The sequence below is a fragment of the Pelodiscus sinensis genome, chromosome 3, assembly GCF_049634645.1.
Source record: "Pelodiscus sinensis isolate JC-2024 chromosome 3, ASM4963464v1, whole genome shotgun sequence".
In the NCBI taxonomy this organism is placed as follows: domain Eukaryota; kingdom Metazoa; phylum Chordata; order Testudines; family Trionychidae; genus Pelodiscus; species Pelodiscus sinensis.
The window spans coordinates 150,383,573-150,403,696 of record NC_134713.1 but is presented as its reverse complement, the minus strand read 5'-3'; the positions used below and the strand labels follow the sequence as shown (position 1 = coordinate 150,403,696).

Here is a 20,124-nt window from a genome sequence, read left to right as displayed (position 1 = left end):
CAATGGGGGATTTACCCCAGGGAGGGTAGGTGACCATACTTCTTCCTGTTTTCTAGGGCTTTCTGGCTGCAGAGATCAATTTTAATCACAGCTAGGGCACAAGGTGGATGCTTAGCTATCATCTCACTGGACAGCCCACTGTTGAGGCTGTGCTGGGTGACAGCAGACACTCCACCAAAGGAGAGGTTATGGGGATCTTGCATCTCCATAGCTTTCTGCTAAGTGGATTTTTGACTGATTTTTTTTCTTTGTATCAGGCTCTGTATCAAGCCAGCACAATTTCAAGATGAATCTAGGGAGGGTGCATCTACACAGCAGGGCTTATTTCAAAATAGGGAGTGTCTACACAGCACTTATTTCAAAATAGAGCACTCTTCCTCCAACTTCCCTTACTCCTCGCTCAATAAGGTTTACAGGGGTCGGAGTAAGAAGTCCTCCAGCTTGACAGTATTTTGACTCTATTTCGAAATAACTGCCTGCTCTGTAGACATGGACTAAATAATTTTGGAATAGCGCTAGTTATTTCAAAATAGTGTTGCAGGGTAGATGTACCTAAGTAACTATTCCTTATAACCTATTTGTAAAGTGCTTCAGTGAATATTTGACAGATTGGGACAGAGTCAGAACTGGGATTAAAATTATGGCAGTCTAGGCTTCTGATCCTGTGCTCTGTAAAACCACAAGGCCATACTTAGCTCATCTCTTCATCTTTTTCTACTCTCTTGGGGGAAATTAAAGGTCACATAGAACTTTATAGATAGGAGAATAGGGGAAAACCCCTGTTGTTGTCCGTCTATCTGACAGCAAAAATAGATAGTTTATTTGAACAGTTTTTTATGTGATTTAATACTCCTGGGCAAGGCACTTTAATCAAATAATCTATTCAGTGCCAACATTTCTTCTTCTTCTTTAGCTTAGTTTCCATTGACACCAAACTTGGAGAAGTTCCCTTCCTCCTGCAATGGAGAGTTGCTGAGATATTTTATCCCACACATGGTTCCCCTCCTACAGTTTTCTCCTTTGTCAGATATTCATCCCCCCTTTAATAACCAGGAGAAGGATCATCATATTGAGCTACTGCCAAATGCATAATGACTGCTGCCTTAGCTGTACACACTCACTGCATTACTGCTATCCAGTTCAGCACTGTAAAGTGCTTAGGGCTACTTTGGGAATGTACTATATTAAACCCAACTATTCTAAATCCTATTTAATATAAAGAGGTTGCGGATGGGGGAGTGGGAAAGCTGGAGAGAGATTGAGATGGCATTAATCATCTATTTTTACTATATAGAACATCTAATCATTTAAGGTTCAATTCTGCCAATAGTCCCACTGATTTCCTATAGCAGTACCTATAGAGAAAGGTATTACTCAGTACAAAATAAAGGTGAGACCTATAAGGGTCCTGTAAGGATTAAGATAGAAAATTTGTACTGAGCTGATAGAGTTGAGAACTGGCCCACTCACCCCTAAGTACAGACGTTAATACAGTGAAAACAGAAAATCAAAAACACGCTTCATATCTGACTCAAAATAAAGGTGCACTTAAACTTGTAAAAAGACAACATTTTTATTTGAATGATATGACAGAGCTGCCACAGGAGTGTTACCTGCTATAAAGAAAGCTTAAGAATTATTACCTTTATTAGACCGGTGACACTGAGCTTTAGCCATACATTTCTAAGTTCTGTCCCTCTACAGAGACAATTTTCTTTTCTTAAATAAACTGTCATGCTAGTGTTAATATATTGTTGGCTCTCTCATACTCTGAGAATACTGCTGATATAAAACATGTATATGTTAGATTGGTAATAGTATCTTTAGTGTAGCTGACTAGAACAAATGTGTTTCCCTCATGGCTGTGCTAATGTGATAAAGGAAAATTGGCTGTTCATCAGCTTTTGGCTGGGTAAAGACAGTAGAGATGGAACCACATTCTTTTTTATGCATTAATACCACTGAGAACTTTTCACTAGTTATATTTCATGTGCCTGCATGTTGTGCAAAGATGTTGTAAAACATGAGATAATGCTACAAATAACAAAGTAGAAAAGCCTGTATCTTTTATAATGATAACAGTCATACACCAAATGACAGTAAAAGGCTGTAAAAAATGTGATGCAAATCCCACTCTCCCCCTCCCCGCAATTCAACCAGGACACAAATATACACTTGGAGACTCTCACATTCAGGATATGGGCTGTTGAAGGCTTTGTATTAAAATTAAATAAGATCTTCCTGCATTTGGGTCAGCGATGTGTCAACACAGAAACCTAACTTAAAATGAAAGTGACGTGTTTAAAGTGGGGAAACCCATAAGCGAGAACTTTGTGACAAATCTTGATGCCTAGTAATTATGATGATAACCTTCAGATTTTTTTTCAGTGGAAAGGCAATAAATCCTTGTATCTAAATTTGGGAAATATTGAGTGCATCTGGAAATAACAATAATTAAACTCAGCATATGTATTTTAAAGTATAATTTAAAAGTATAATCTAAGAGAAACAAATTTTCTCCATAAAATCAAATTTCTATTCATTTTATATTTTCTTACTTAAAATACTAATAGAATCATAGTGCCTGAAGCACCAATGATAATCACTCAAGCTCAGATTTATAGATAACTGTAGCTGTTTATCTTGGTCAGAATTTGAAAGGCTTTGTTGGTGGAATAGCATTCTGAATGCCCGTTCTCTGATTTTCAATGAATTTTTCAGGGTCTCGCCTTCCTTTTGCTCCAAATTACTCATAAGCCTTTTGTTTGTCCTCACACACCCCTTGTTCCTAGGGATGCAATTATACTAGCCCTATTTGATTTGATTAGAGTGGATATCAAGGCAGGCTAGAGCACTCTAGCTTCTCTTATCCTCTATCAGTAGAGATGATTCACCAGGCTTCCATTTAAGTTCATGATTACCTGTTTCTTCAAAATGGAAATAACATTCCATAATCTGGCAACAACAAAATAACATTTCAAAATCTGACTCTCTCCAAATCATCATTTGAAATAAAAGTCTCATAAATGAAATATAGTTAAAATCAGATAATTCCTGATTGGACCGTTCTTGCGAATAAATCTCTCTCATACCTTAACAAGAAGGTGTTTCAATAATAGAAGTTTATTCATAGTATTTATTAATGCAGTGAGCTATCGAGGCAAGTTTGAACATTTTAGGGAAATATGGGTAAAAGGCAGTGAAACTGGTATGTGGTTTCTTTTCCCATGTGTGCATCTCCATATTTTTCAGACGAAATTTTAGAGTTCCATAAAGTTGACAGCAAATACCCAGAGTTATACTCTGAATTCTTGCTAATTTTGTGTTACTTGTACGCTAATGAAGATCAGGAAGTGATCCAAACAAGGGTCTGACCCATATTCTTGTTGAGTCCCCACAGTCATGTTCATACGCTTCATTTAAAATCACTATGGTAATGGCAGAAGTCCAGTCAATGCATGCATTTGTTATACTTTATGTTATGGTATATTTTATAGGCTACTATTTGATACAATCAAGAGGACTAATTTTCCCCAAACACTTTGCCGGCTTTCAGGCACAGAGACTATTTAGCAAGGGAGATTAGTGGTCATATCCTTTACATTATTGGGAGCCCAATCATTGTTGTAAATATTTATCTGTGTGTGTATCTTTATTCATGCACAATCGCTTTTTATGAAAGTGGTAAGAGAATTAAATTTAAACTCTGCACTCTGCTTCTAAATCTGATAAAATTCTCACTTTTCTAGGAACGAAGACTTGGTAAAATTTTGTGTGGCTCAGGAAAAAAAAAGAATGCAAGACTCTAAGGCTGTGTCCAGACTCAGGGGTTTTTTCGAAAAAAGTAGCCTTTTTTCGAAAAAACCTCACCTGCGTCCAGACTCAAGCCGCGTTCTTTCGAAATTAAATCGAAAGAACGCGGCTTTTCTTTCGATGGCGGTAAACCTCATTTCACGAGGAAGAACGCCTTCCTTCGAAAGTTCCTCTTTCGAAATAAGGCGTTCTTCAATGTAAATAGGGCTTCTTCGAAAGAGAGCATCCAGACTCACTGGATGCTTTCTTTCAAAAAAGCAAGCCGCTTTTTCGAAAGTTCAACGTGCAGTCTAGACGCTCTCTTTCGAAAGAGGCTCTTTTGAAAGTATCTTTCGAAAGAGCCTCTTTCGAAAGAGGCTTGCAGTCTAGACATAGCCTAAGACACATCACCAGTTGCAATTAAGCCACACAGCTTGAATTCTGAATGTTGAATGTTGTATGCTATTAGCAAACTGGGTGCATCTACATGGCACCATTATTTCAAGATAACTAGCATTATTTTGAAATAACAAAGCGAGCGTCTGCACAGCAGTTCCATTATTTCCAAATAATTTTGAAATAATCGATGGCTTATTCTGAAATCTGTAACCTCATTCCACAAGGGATAGTGCCCATTTTGAAATAGCTATTTGGGAATAGGGTGTGTGTGGATGCGGCAGCTGGACTTATTTGGAAATAAGGGGCCTTCAGGAAATCCCACAGGTGCACTGCTCACCACTCCGTCCATACTCATTAGGACTCTATCGTTCCTCTTCTCCTGCAGCCCTTAAAATTGCAGCCACAGGGAACCGGGCTTGTGGCAGGAAGCTGGCCCTGACAGCCTCCAGCCACACCACAGCTGCCACAGCATGTCTTTGGGTAATCATGACTGGCCTTGAGCCCCCAAGAGCCCTCCCCTGCTCCCAGGGAGCAGTCTGATGGCTCCCAGGAGCTTGCCAGGTGCTGAAAGAGGCGGGCACCATCCTTGTCTGGGGCAGAGATCCTAACCCTCATTGATGTGTGGCACAAGGAGGAAAATCTCCAGTATCTCCACTTCAGATGGAGCAATGCAGATATCTATGGCTACATGGCCAATAGCCTGGCCACCAAGCTGGGCCGGACTAAGGGGTGGGTGAGCCAGGCAGCTGCCCGGGGTGCCAACCGATGGGGGGCGCCTCATGGCAGCTGTAAGGGGTGCGTGGTGCCCCTTATAGCTGCCATCAGGTGCCGCGCACCCAGCTTTAACCCCCGCAGTGCCCTTCCCCCCGCAGCTGCGGGGCCCTGCACAGCCAGGCACGGCCCGCCCGGGTGGCCCCGGGCTGCATGCCAGTAGCAGTAGCCAGGCAGCACATGCACCGTGCACCCGCCCGCGCATCCCGGGGGCAGGCTCACGCATGTGCCATGTACCCGGGGGTGGGCCCACATGCCCTGGAGGTGGGCCCATGCGCCCTGGGGGCGGGCGCCCAGGACAGCGCCGCCTGTCCGGGACCCGGGGCACCAAAATGGCTCAGGCCGGCCCTGCCACCAAGGGCCATATCTGGACCCAGGAGCAGCCCCGGATGAAAGTTAAGGAGCACCACCAGGCCTACGCCAGGACAACGGAGCTCAGCTCCCATTCTGGGGCAGAACCCCACTCCTGCCCCTATTACCAAGACCTGCACTGCATCCTGGGGGCAGTGGAGCCCCTTCCCTACCCCTGGTGGTTAACTCGGAGCTCAAGACTCCCGTCGTTACCCACCCAGGGGCCAGAGCTGGTGATGCGGAAGAAGGAGAGAAGGAGGAGAACCCCGATGAGGCCAGCACCATGACCTCAGTGACACTGGAGCCAGTACTCCATGGCCCAAATATGTCCCAGGCATCCTCCGAGGCTGGGGAGGGAACATCAGGTGAGTGACCTTAGTTACCTCACACAGACAGGGTGGAGGTGGCGGGTGGCAAGGGGCTGAGGCACGCTCTTCCCTTCTCAACTTGGGGATCACACTGCAGTCCGTGCACATGGATGCACGTGCAGCATCCGTCTGCACCACACAGCCCCAGAAGGCTACATCTGAGCACCCCTGGGCTCCTGCTCACAGAGGCTGGCCACACTTCAGACACCCAGGTGGGACACTCTCCCACCACAAGCCACGACTAGAAGGAGGCTGGGGACATGGCCACACAGACTCGGGAGTGCTGCACATGGCACACGGTCATGCCTGCATGCTCAAGGGAGCACCTGCTCCCATGGACAGTGCTGCCAGGGACAGCTGTGTGTGCTATTCACTGCATCCTGGGGGGCAGTGGAGCCCCTTCCCCACACCTACACCCCTTCTTCCCCTGCAGCCAGGGATACAAGTCCTCTCCCCTTGCAATGCTACTATTTGCTGGGTCCGGGGTGTGCGCAGCACCGACGCAAGCCCAGCCAGCCCAAGGCCCCCCGCCCCCATCCTTCCAACTGGATCCCAGGGTGGCTGGCAACTTCCCATGCCTGTTTGTCCCCAGTATGTGGAGGGGAGCCTGCTACTCTGGGGATGTCTGGGCCTCTCTAAGGGTACGTCTACACTGCATCCCTAGTTCGAACTAGGGATGCAAATGGAGACAACTGAAGTAGTTAATGAAGCGGGGATTTAAATATCCCGCACTCCATTAACATGATCTCGCCGACGCGCTAGTTCGAATCACAGCTGATTCGAACCAGGAAGTGCGCGCCGGGACGCGTTAGTTCGGACTAAAGCCCTTAGTCCGAACTAATGTTACTCAAAAAATGAGGAGTAACATTAGTTCGGACTAAGGGCTTTAGTCCGAACTAACGCGTCCTGGCGCGCACTTCCTGGTTCGAATCAGCTGTGATTCGAACTATCGCGCCGGCGAGATCATGTTAATGGAGCGCGGGATATTTAAATCCCCGCTTCATTAACTACTTCGGTCGTCTCCATTTGCATCCCTAGTTCGAACTAGGGATGCAGTGTAGACGTACCCAAAGAAAGGGCCTGCTGTCCAGGCCACACATGGCCCTGCTCCCAGGACATCACCTTCATCTTACCCGAGAACTGTCGATCTCGGCTCACAGATGAAGGTGTGGCTTCAGGGACAGTGTCTCCAGGGATGACTGACCAGCTCTCTTTATTCTCCCCACCTGGACCAGACATGACAGGGGGATGGGCAACACCACCCGAAGCAGCCACCCAACATCGAGGGGAGCCACAGGTGCTGGAGGACGCAGGAGGATCTGCTGTGGGAGTATGTCGCCGTGCTCTGGGCCTGCATGAGATGATGGATCAGAGGCTCTGGGAGGACATGAAGTGGCAGAGAGAGATCTGGACGGAGTTGCTGCAGCAGGGCTACACCACGTGCATGACTGTGCAGTCTCTCCTTGCCCACCCAGAGCCAGCTTCTGCTCCTGGTGCCGCTTCTGCCCAGCCCCAGCACCTGCCCCTCCTCCTATGCCAGCTCCTGCCCCTATGCCCATGCCTCACCCTGCCACTCCTCCCATGCCAGACCCTGCTCCAGTGCCCCCCCTCCTGCTTCTCTCCCTAGTCTCCCCATGCCTCTCTGTGTTTCCTGAAGTCCCTGAACACGAAGTGGTGGAACCATCCGAGCCAGGCACCAATCCCACTCCCAGCTCTGAACCTTTCCTCTCCCCGCCTCTCCCTTTCAACTCCCTCTCTCCAAGGTCCAAGGTTCTCATCCCCCCTCCTGTCCCTCTCCTCTCCCAGGTTCTTTCCCTGTTCTCTCTCCAGTTACTTCTACCCTGAATAAATAACCAAAGAGTTCATTTTTTTCAAAAACAAGCAGTTTGTTTTATTGTCTCTGCAGGAGAGAGGAGTGGAGCAGGGAAGGGAAGGGTGTGGAGGAAAGGCAGAGAAGGGGCAAGGCACAGGCTCCTAGTGGGGAGACCCCGGGGACAGTGTCACTGGGATCCTTGTGAGAAATTCTGCCTCAGGGCCTCCTGGATGCACAGCCCTATCTGATGGGCCTGCCTGATGGCAGCTGTGCACAGCTGTTGAAAGGCCCTGCCCACACAACTGTTCTCTGCCCCCACCCAGGGAGGAACACCTCTCCCTTCCTCTCACGTATGTTGTGGAGAACAACACACGGCCACCACTTGGGGGATGTTCCACTTCCCTACATCCAGGCAGGTGAGGAGGCATCAGAAATGGGCCTTGAGACACCCGAATGCATACTCCACTAGCATGTGGGCCCTGCCCAGCCTGGCATTAAAGTGTTCCTTGCTGGGGTCCCGGTGGCCAGTGTAGGGCTTCATGAGCCATGGCATGAGAGGGTAGGCCATGTCCCCCACAACACACAATGGCATGTCCACATCCCTGACCATGAGCCCAGGGAAGAAAGTGGCAGCCTCCATCTTGTGGAATAGACTGAAATTGCGGAACACACGGGTGTCATGCACCTTCCCCGACCACCCAATGAAGATGTTGCTGAACTGGCTGCAGTGGTCAGCAAGGGCCTGCAGACCCATGGAGAAGTAGCCCTTATGGTTTATGTAGACGGATGCCCAGTGGTTGGGGGCCTGGATGGGGATGTGGACAACAGTCCCTCCCGCCCCCCTGCAGTTGGGGAAACCCATGGTAGCAAAGCCAGCGATGATGGGATCCATGTCACCGAGCTGGATGACTCTGTGCAGCAGAATGGTGTTGATGGCCCACACCATCTGTAGAAGGAGACAGACAAACAGACAGAGAATCACAGAGGTGCCAGAGCCCTTTGGAGGTCCCTTCCCTCCCCCACCCCAGGAGCAACCCCTACGCAGTCCATCCCCTGGCACGTTTGTGTGAGGGCGGGGCTGGAGAAACACCCGGGGAAGGGGGCTCCCCCCACTCCTAACCCTCTCCTTTCTTAGGGTTCCCCATTCCAGCACTTCACCTCCCCCCTCCCCAGATTCTAGCCTGAGAGCACCATACCAACATGATGAGGGCCCCAATGGTAGACTCCCCCACACTGAACTGGTTCCCGATAGAGCTTCCAAATAGCAATGGTAACCCACTTCTCCAGAGGGATGGCGAGTTGCATCTGGGTATCCTGTCACCTGAAGGCTGGGGTGAGCCAGGCACACAGCTCCAGAAAGGTCTCCTTCCTCATGCAGAAATTCTGGAGCCACTGATGATTGTCTCACTGCTCTATAACAAGCTGGTCCCACCAGGTGGAACTGATGTCCGGCTGCCAGAAGTGATGGTGCACAGTGGAGTGCAACTGGAACAGCTGCACTCCCAGACAGATGGTGAGGGTCTCCTCAATAAACTGGGGGTTGCATTGCTGCAGGGCCAGGAAAGCAGCCCGAAGAAACTGCTGCAGAAACTTCAGCATGACAGACAGGGGCCATCGCATGCCCAGAGGCAGCTCTGGCTCCATATCTGGGAGTGCTGTAGTGTCCAACAGGGCAACAAAACCACTAATGGAAATGCTTTGCTTTCCCTCAGAGAGGTAGGCAAGCAGAAGAAGAACCTGAGAAACGGTTTTTCGGGAGAGGGCGGGGGGTAGGTCCCTTGAAGCACGCGTCTCAGAAAGTCTCAGGCAGCATTTCCAGGAAGGAACTGCTGACCTGATGTCCTGCCTGGAGTGCTTCCGGGTGGCTTTAAATGTGATTCAGTGTCCAATCAGTGTGGACGCTCTATTTCGAAATAGCTAAGCACTATTTCGATGTGCTTTTTGTGTGTAGACGCGTCATTTTGAAATACGTTATTTCAGAAAATAAATTCCAAAATAGTTTATTTTGAAATAAATGTGCAGTATAGATATACCCTTTTGTGATTAGTCTTTGAAGTAAAAGGCAAAAGTTACATGGTTGAGGAATTTGTGATCTTCTTATAGATAGTCTGTGAATAGGAAAAGAAGGCTAAATTAATCTAGTAAAGTATTTGTTCCAAATTATTCACTCAGATCTATAAATTAAAGGGAATTGCTTGCATTGCTTCATTTATCAATAGGGTTAACTTTTTAAACTGTGTACCAGGTTCTGGCTTAGGGCTGGGATTGATACCTATAAATGCCTAATTAGGAATACAATGTGCTCTTGTAATCTTATCAGACCTATTCTTTGTGTCATAAAACCCTAAAACAACCATGCAACTTCTGTTTACTTTAAATTGTAGATGATACTCATTTTTTAAAAACCTCGTAATTTTAAGTTCAGGGTTTTCTCCTGGTTAGCACAAAAAGGCTCTTGAAATCTGTATCCCACCGGTCCCACTGCCTTGTACTTTGGCCATTGGCTAGTCATTTAAATTGACTGAGCCTCTGTTTACCCATCTCTAAAAGGAGGATGATACTTATATTACAAGTGTGTAACATAGGGTATGTCTACACGAAAAAGTTAATTCAAACTAACAAATGTTAGTTCGAATTAACTTTGATAGGTGCTACACACGCGAACCTTACTAGCGGAGCGCTTAATTCGAACTAGGTAAACCTCATTCTACGAGGACTAACTCCTAGTTCGAATTAACTAGTTCGAATTAAGGGCTGTGTAGCCCCTTAATTTGAACTAGTGGGATGCTAGCCCTCCCCAGCTTTCCCTGGTGGCCATTCTGGGCACCACCAGGGAAACTCGTATGCCCCCCTCCCGGCCCTGGAGCCCTTAAAGGGGCACGGTCTGGCTACGGTGCCCGTGCCAGGTGCAAGCCTGCCAGCACCCAGCCAGCAGACCCTGCACCTGGCATGGCTCGAGCCAGCCACCCACTGCCACTCAGCCCTCCGCCTCTTCCCAGGACCAGGCTGGCGGCTCCCGGGAGCTTGCCCAGGTCCGTAAGAGGCGGGCGCCCACCTGGTCTAGTACAGACATTGTGGACCTCATCCACGACCTCCGCACTAGGCACAGGAAAGTGGCCGTCTAGGGCAGGATAGCTGCCAGCCTGGCCACCCAGGAGCAGGTTGGCATGAAAATCAAGGTGGTCCACTGAGACCCCCGACCCTGAGCCCTGAGCTTAGAATGGCCGTACTGGGTCAGACCAAAGGTCTATCTAGCCCAGTAGCCTGTCTGTCAACAGCAACCAACAGTAGGTACCCTGGAGGGGATGGACCGAAGACAATGACCAAGCCATTTGTCTCGTGCCATCCATCTCCAGCCTTCCACAAACAGAGGCCAGGGACACCATTTCTACCCCCTGGCTAATACCACGCCATGGACCCAACCTCCATAACTTTATCTCACTTCCTCCTGCAGCAAGGAGTTCCACAGGTTGACTATTTGCTTTGTGAAGAACAACTTTCTGTTATTAGTTTGAAGCCTGCTACCCATTCATTTCATTTGGTGTCTTCTAGTCCTTCTATTATGGGAACTCATGAAGAACTTTTCTTATGCACCCTCTCCACACCACTCATGTTTTTATAGACCTCTATCATATCCCCCCTCAGTCTCCTCTTTTCTAAGCTGAAAAATCCCAGTCTCTTTAGCCTCTCTTCATATGGGACCTGTTCCAAACCCCTGATCATTTTAGTTGCCCTCCCCTCTCCCACCCTCTCTCTTCCCCTCTCCCACCTCCTTTTCCCATTCTCCCCAGAGGTTAATCCCCCCCACCCCGAGTTTTTTTAAATAAAGAGAGTTTCTGTTTTTGAACACATGTGACCTTTATTTTGTACATCAGGAAGGGGGCCTAGGAAGCGGTAAGTGGAAGGAGGTGAGGGAGGAATGGGGTACGAGCCCCCGATGGGGAGGATTGGGGCTGCTCTGCAGGCTCCTCGGGGTGGAAGCTCTCCTGCAGGCCCCCAATTAACCCCCCCTCCCCGGATGGCAGCCTGCGGCAAGTGCAGCCAGGCTGATGGCTAAGTGCTGTGATGTGCTGAGTGTGGGCATTCAGGGCACTCCAAGCCAGGACTGCTTTGCTGTCCCTCATTGATTTAGACAAGCGAACGGGGAACCCCTGAGAACTGTCTGTCCAGGGTGGGGGTCGGGTCCCTTTAAGTACAGCCCTCGGCTAGCCTGAGACAGCAGCTCCATGCTCTAAGTCCTAACCTGATGCCCTGCCAGCACTTCTTCCGGCCATCCTTAACCTCAGTTCAGGGTCCACTCAATGTGGACATGCTAGTTCGAATTAGCAAAATGCTAATTTGAACTATTTTTTAGGTCTAGATGCACTAGTTCGAATTAGCTTAGTTCGAATTAACTAATTCAAATTAAGTTAGTTCGAATTAGTGCTGTAGTGTAGACATACCCATAATTAGTTAATATTTGTAAAGTGTGTTAAGATCCTTGGATGTAATATGGAAAGTAATAACTATTATTGTAATTACATTGCTGCACAGTGAAGGAAGGCTATCCTAAGCACTCTGAGAAAGATGCATTGAAATGTCATCCCCATGAAGAAAAAAATATGAATAGAATTATGGTGTATGGAGACCCGATCTTAAAATGAGGAAATAACTAGGCATTCAAGTGAAATTGGGAATAGAGTGATAACCTTGTTTCTGCATTTCCTTGATTGAGAATTAGTCCAAAACAGTCCCCTTAATATTAATTAAATGTAGCTTTTTTTGGTTTGACCATTATGATACTTTTCTCGTGCATATAGCTGACATTTTTGTTGCCAAGCCTGGGATACTAGAATGACTAGTGGGAAGCTCAGTTAGTAAATACAGAAAATGGACTAGGGGATTTAAAGACACAAAGAAAATAAAAAGCTGCCTTTCTTAGTTTGAAATGGTTAATCAATAATAGATGAAATTAGTACAAAATTTAAAATGATTATTTGTAATGAACCTTTATTTTACTCTTTATATGTATCGTTGTAGGTTCACCACACCAAAATTAGTTTTTTTGTGGATGGGTTAGAGGATGACAACACTGCTTTTGATTCAAGAATACTTGGTGGACCAATTGCAGACCCTGCTGCTGAGGGTGCATTGCGAATTGGGCAAAGTTTCAGTGGTAAGTTCTGCATTTCACAATCACTATGTCAAATCTGTGTACTTAGCTGGACTTTTTGTAGTCACTAGACAACCTTACTTTTCTGAACCAGGGAGAGAACTCAAGTTTCCTGGTAACTAATATTCTTCTGCTGTGAAAGCCACTTGCAAAATGTGAGGTCCTTCAGCCTTCATCAACTGCTGGTTCACATAGATAATAATTTACTGCTGCTACCAGTTCCTCCTTTCAGACTACATTGTGATTTATAGAGCTCTACATCAGTCTACACACAGAATTAGACCATATTCTACATTATTGTATGAACAATGCAGCGCAAAATCCAGAGCTGTTAGTTTGTGGATCTCTTCATTTTGGTATGATGATGAACTGGTTCTATTGACAAAAAGGTACTACTGATCCAGAACATACTTATATTTAGGAGTTAGTTGCAAATTAAAGTATGTCTATCTTAAACAGAGTTATTTTGTTACTGAGCAACTAAGCCAAGTCATTTTACATACTACTTTTTAAAACTCTTAAAATGTCTAGAAAAGTCTTCTGTTGCCATTCTAACTTTTGAATGCTATTAATCTAATGACTGTATAAAGGAAAGGAATATTTTAAATACCTTTTATCTTTATTTTATAAATTAATAGGTACAGTTGTACCTACTGTATCTCTTCTCTAATTAGAGGTGGCACATAGACTGGCTCATTACTTCTGTCTAATGAGCCAGTCCTTGTGCCACCTCTCTAATCAGAAAAGAGATAGGTACAAAATGTTCTTATAAAGTTATTATAAATCATTCTTTTTATCAAAAAATTAAGTCACTGCCCTCTATGCTTTTGTCCATAACCAAGAATGTTTCACTCAGGGGAGGTAACTGTGCAAGAGAAACCACTGTATGCTGATAAAGATGCTTTCCTGCAGTGCAGAGTTGCCTACTGGATGATGTAATTAGACTATTATTTATAATATATTTTCATAGGTTTAGAGCAATTTGTGGGAAGAATGCAAGATTTTCGATTGTACCAAGTGGCACTTACAAACAGGTAAAACAAAACACTCCTCTCTCCCTCCCTCCCCACTGCTATTTTTCTCATATTAGGAGTATGATGAGAGGGGGGAAGAATACATAAAGGTAAAATTGGTTCCCAAAATAGTGGACTGTTTGATAGTCTCCTTAAAAGATTACTTTTGTTTCATAATTTACTGGGCATGGATTCAGTGGGACTGTTTGCACTTCAAAGCCTGTTTAATGATTAGTCCATGGGTGGAATGTTAAATATCTATTGTGCTTTTCATACGTTTTTTTCAATGTATATGGTAACTTCTAATGCTAGTTAGCCATACTGTGATATTCATCTCATTTATATGTTGACACTGTTGCAACCTGACCCAGTACCCACCATACACTTACCAAGCTTGTGGTGAGTTACCAAGCTCACAGATGACACTAAGCTAGAGGGAGAGGTAGATACACTGGAGGGCAGGGATAGGGTCCGGATTGATCTGGACTGGGCCAAAAGAAATCTGACGAGGTTCAACAAGGACAAGTGTATAGTCCTGCACTTGGGACAGAAGAATCCCAAGCATTGTTACAAGCTGGGGACCGACTGGCTAAGTAGCAGTTCTGCAGAAAAGGACCAGGGCATTAGAGTGGATGAGAAGCTGGATATGAGTCAACAGTGTGTCCTTGTAGCCAAGAAGGCTAATTGCATATTAGGTTGCATTTGGAGGAGCATTGCCAGCAGATCCATAGAAGGGATTATTCCCCTTTACTCAGCTCTGGTGAGGCCACATCTGAAATATTGTGTCCAGTTCTAGGCCCCCAACTATAGAAACGATGTGGACGCATTGCAGAGGGTCCAGCAGAGGGCGACCAAAATGATTAGGGGGCTGGAACACATGACCTATGAGGAGAGGCTGAGGGATTTGGGTTTGTTTAGTCTGCAGAAGAGAAGAGTGAGGCGGGATTTGATAGCAGCCTTCAACTTCCTGAAGAGAGGTTCCAAAGAGGACAGAGAAAGGCTGTTCACAGTAGTGACGGATGGCAGAACAAGGATCAATGGTCTCAAGTTACAGTGGAGGAGGTCTAGGTTGGATATTAGGAAAAAACTATTTCGCTAGGAGGGTATGTCTATACTAGCTCGTTAATTTGAGCTAAGTAGTCAAATCAGGCAACCGGAGTTGCAAATGAAGCCCGGGATTTAAATATCCTGGGCTTTATTTGCATGTTCCCGTCCGGCCGCCATTTTTAAATGCCCCTTGGTTCGAATGAACTGCCCGCGGCTACACACAGCAGTTTAAAGTTATTCCAAACTAAGTCCTCATTCCAAGAGGAGTAAAAGTTAATCTGAACTAAGGACTTAGTTCAGATTAACTTTAAACTGCCGCGTGTAGCAGGGGGATTTTAAACTAAGGGGGATTTTAAAATGGTGCCCGCCCAGGAACATGCAAATAAAGCCCAGGATATTTAAATCCCGGGCTTCATTTGCAACTCCGGTTACCTGATTTGCTTACCTAGTTCGAATTAATGAGCTAGTGTAGACATACCCGGAGAGTGGTGAAGCACTGCAATGGGTTACTTAGGGAGGTGGTGGAATCTCCATCCCTAGAGGTTTTTAAGTCTTGGCTTGATAAAGTCCTGGCTAGGTTGATTTAGTTGGGATTGGTCCTGCCTTGGGCAGGGGGCTGGACTTGATGACTTCTTGAGGTCTCTTCCAGCTCTATGATTCCATGATTGGACCCTGTTACCCCAAAAAAATTCCCACTGGAGACCACCCAGGGTTACGCTAGCATGGGTTTATTGTTTGAGGAATTAGCACTCCTCTGTATGCACTACAAACATAGAGCTGCCAGCGAGGATTTAAATTAAAGGGGGACCAGCAATCTCTCTCACACACACACAAACAAACAAGCACACTCCCCTCCATTCATTCACTCATTCACACACATTCATTCCTGCCCTCAGGCACTCACACACTTACATAGTCATATGGGTTTCATGAGGCATACTGGAGCGATCTACAAAAGCTTCCCTTGTCAACTGTGCCATGTCTAGATTGCTGCACTGTGCCAGATCAGTTGATCGTCGGCACAGAGCATCAGCCATTTTTATTTTAATGAAGCGGGGATTATTTAAATCCCCGCTTCTTTGACTATGCTGAGTAAACTACTTTACATGGCTCCGTCGACAGAGCCATGTAGTCTAGACATACCCTCAGGGTAGAATGCAGTTTAGAGCAAGTTACAAGCAAGCTGGCTGAGAGTTACAAAGGTTACAAAGTTGCAGTTTACAGTACGTTTCTGAGAGTTACAAAGATTACAAAGTTTTATAAAGATTAATGCAGGTTACAAGGTTTGACAAATATTACAATGAGTTGCAATTTAAATCCTTAGACCTTACAGTTAGTGTACTTTCAGAAAATGCATGAGTAAAATCAAGTAAGCTCAGGCGAAAGCTTTTTTACGCAACAGACCCCATTGCTATATCTCACTTAATCCCAAGACAACTGGGTCAGAGTAGAGTCTAGGCTCTTTTTTGTCTCTGGAGCTCTACAGTCCCAGGCTCAGACTGCTGCTCTGAGATACTTTTCTGGGGTGTGTGGCACCACTCAACCAATCTAGATCCTGAACTCACTGCCTGTGACTTTCCAAACACCACCTATTGTTTATATACACTTGTCAGAACTCCACCTGGGGCTGTGGGCACTCTGAGGGCATGTCTACACTACAGAGTTTTGTTGGAAAAACTTGAGGAACGTCCACACTGCAATTGCATTCTTCCGAAAGAAAACTGAAAAAACAGAGGGGTTTTTGTGATGAGAAAGAAGCCTTTTTCCAAAAGAGCTCTTTTGGGAAAAGGTGTGTGTGGACGGGGAGGAGGGGCTTTTTTTTTTGAAAGAAGAGGCCTCCAGGGAATAGCACAGGTGCCCTGGTGGCTACTCCATACAAAGTAATCACAACTCTATAGTTCCTGTCTCCTGGCCCCTCTTAAAGCTGCAGGCACCCTGGACAAGCCTTGTGGCAGAAAGCCAGCCTGGAAGCAGCACCCTGACTGCGCGGCTCTCCCTTCCACAAGCCTGCATAACAATGGCACAGCTTAAGCCCTCCTGCAACCGCTCTAGCTCTCGCAGGAAGCAGCCCCAGGGGGTCCCAGGACACACACAGGGGGACCAAGAGGCGCTCCCTGTCCTGGTGTGGCCTGGAGAGCCTGTCCCTCCTCGAACTGTGAGGTGAAATGGAGACCTTACAGGATCCCTGGGCCAAGAGCTGCAATGCGGACATTTATGGCTGGATGGGCGAGTCCCTGGCGGAGCGTGGAGTGCAGACACCCACCCCGGACCTTGGAACAGGATCAGAGTAAAGTGGAGGATCTCCGGCAGGGATACGTCCGGGACACAGAGCACAGCTCATGTTCAAGGGCAGGACCCCACACCGGCCCCTATTACAAGGAGCTCCACCAAAACTGGGGGGTGGGGAAACGTCTTCCCCACTCATCCTCATTGACTCTGGACTTGAGACCCCCGTGATCACCCAGCCAGAGGTCTCTGCAGAGGAGGAGAAGAAGGGCCAGGGCCAGCTGGCAGCAGAGGAGAAGGAGGAGGAGATGGGCACTGTGACCCTCTCCCTGGAGCCGGTGCCTGTGAGCCAAGACATCTCCCAGACCTTCTCGGATGCCTGGCAGGGATCTTTAGGTGAGAGGTCTCACGTTGTCACACACACAGGGCGTGGGAGGTGGGTGCACAACGTGGGGGGGCAAGTGTTGCTCAGGCTGCTCAGGCTGGACATCATGCTGTGGTCCCTGCACATGCAACCACGTGCAATGTTACCGTGCAGCATGTGGACACAGCAGGCAGCCCCTGAGCATGCCTGGGATCCTGCTGCCAGGTTGAAGGGAGACCACACACATCCTGCCCCCGGGGGGCCACCACGGCTGGAAGCAGGCTAGCCACAAGGGCTCAGGCATGACCCCACACAGACTGAGGAGTGCCGCACCTACCACACTGGCATGCCTGCACGTGCGAGACAGCAGCTGCTTCCGTAGACAGCTCTGAGAGCTCCACCTGTGTATGCAGACACCGGGGAAGCCCGGGCTGGTCCTGGCTCCTCTGCCAACCACGAGGGGATCCAACTGTGGCCGGAAACTTCCCTTGGCTGCTTGTCCATGGGCTGGAGGGGTGGGGGCTGGGGAAAAGCAGGCAGCATGCTCCTCTGGGCACTCTGAGGAATGGCCTGTGAGGAATGGCCCACTGTGCAGTCCACACATGATCTTGTTCCTGGGACATCCCCCATCTCTGGGCCATGGACTGTTGGTCACTGCTCACAGAGGAGAGCATGGCCTCAGGGGCAGTGTCTGCAGGGATGACTGACCACTTCTCCCTCTGTGTGTTCTCCACAGCTGGACCAGCCAGGACAGAGGGCAGAGCCACACCACCACAACCACCCGCCAGAGCCTGGGGGACCTGAAGGTGCACCAGGGTGGAAGGAAAACTTATGCAGCAGCACAGTGGTATCCTGTGCAACATCCACCAAAACCTGGCACACAAGGTCCGCGCAGACATGGAGTGGTGGGACAGCACATGGAACCAATTGATGCAGTGGTGTGACACCATGTGTGCCGTCATGTCCCACACCCACCTGATGCTGCTGCTCCTGGCTTCCACCCTCCCACCCTCCATGCTATGCCCATTCCCCATCTTCCTGCCCCCCCGATATGCCTCTGCTCCCTCCCCAGGTGATGTCCATGCCCCCTCCCCAAGTGATGCCTATGGCCCTTCCCACTGTCTCCCTGCTAACCCTGAGCTTGCTCCAGCCCCTGCTCCTATCCACCCTTCTGTGCTCTCAGTACCCGCCTGACTGCAACTCCGACGAGGTCCCCGCACCTGAGGTGACACATCGAGCTGCTCATCCCCCTCCCCATTATGAACCCCCCTCTCCCTCCCAGTTATGACCTTCCCTCCCTCTGCTCACCTTTTCAGAATGTTTCATTAATACAGACTGCATTTTTTTGAAAATTTAAAAGGTGTGTTTATTGAAAGGTCAGGGAAAGGGCGAAGAGAGGGGTTGTGGTGGGGAAGGGATTGGGCCACAAGCCAAAGGTCCGTAGGGAGGAGGCACTGGAGAGAGTTACTGGGGTCCTTGAGAGAATCTTTCCCTCAGAGCCTTCCAGATGTGCACCTTGGACTGATGGGCCTTGTGGATGGCAGCTGTCCATGGCTGCAGGAAGGCTCGCCCCTTGTGGCCAGTGTCTGCCCCCCATCCCAGGAGGAACATGTGTGGACTGCACAGAGGAGCATGCTGCCTCCCCCTCCCTCGCCACAATGTTGTGGAGGACACAACATGCCATGACCACCTCAGGGATGTTGTGCTCCCCCACATCCACGTGGGTCAGCAGGCATCGGAAATGTGCCTTGAGGCAGCTGAAGGCGCACTCCACCTGGATCCGGGCCCAGTTCAAGTGGGCATTGAATTGGTTCCTGCTGGGATCCAGGTAGCTAGTGCACAGCTTCATAAGCCATGGCATCAGGGGTAAGCTGCACCCCTGGCGATGCACAGTGGCATCTGCACATCCTCAATGCCAAGTTCACGATGGAAGAAAAATGTGCCCACCTCCAGCTTGAGGTACAGGCTAGAGTTTCTGAACACTCAGGTATTGTGTGCCCTGCCCGACCACCCAGCAAAAATTTCTTTAAATTGTCCCTGGTGGTTGACCAGGGCCTGCAGCACCATAGAAAAATAGCCCTTTTGATTAATGTACTGGGCTGCTCAGTGTTCTGGTGCTTGGATCGAGGTGTGGGTCCCATCAATGGCTCTCCTGCAGTTTGGAAACCCCAGAGCAGCAAATCCGGCCACAGTCATGGATGACCCTTCACAGCAAGATGGAGTTGACGGCCCTCACAACCTACAGAAGGAGACAAAGAAACATACAAAAGAGAGAATGAGAGAGGGGGGTACCTGAGCCTTTGGGAGATGCCCACCCAGCTCCCCTTCCCTGCCCCCCAACACCCCAAGAGCCACCTCCTATGAGGCTGCCCACCCAGAAGCAGAGCTGTGTGAAGGTAGGACATCACAAGCCCCTGGGGATGGGGCTTCCCTCCCCACCTCCACTTCATCCCCCACAGCTCCCACCCCCCCTTTCCCAAAGATCCCCCTTATGCAACACTCCCCCTCCCCTGCAGGGACTGCAGCCCAAGAGTGTCTTACCTCCATGAGGAGGTCACCGATGGTGGACTTCCCCATGCTGAACTGATTGCCCATTGTCCAGTAGGACACATAGGGTATGTCTACACTACCCCCCTAGTTCGAACTAGGGGGGGGTAATGTAGTCATACGGAGTTGCAAATGAAGCCCGGGATTTTAATTTCCCGGGCTTCATTTGCATAAAGCCGGCCGGTGCCATTTTTAAATGCCGGCTAGGTTGGACCCCATGCCACGCGGCTACACGCGGCACGGACTAGCTAGTTTGGATTAGGTTCCACGAGGCGTACAGC

The 20,124-nt window shown here is 48.2% G+C and overlaps 1 protein-coding gene across 1 annotated transcript in view; it reads left to right on the top strand.

Moving 5' to 3' along the window:
- The window catches only part of LOC142828021 (usherin-like), a 178,040-nt gene that overhangs the window by 42,751 nt on the left and 115,165 nt on the right, over positions 1–20,124 (top strand). Inside the window, exons 3-4 of the mRNA XM_075925196.1 lie at positions 12,514–12,649; positions 13,617–13,680. Of these exons, the coding sequence (XP_075781311.1) occupies positions 12,514–12,649; positions 13,617–13,680 (200 nt within the window). The remainder of the gene's footprint in view (positions 1–12,513; positions 12,650–13,616; positions 13,681–20,124) is intronic.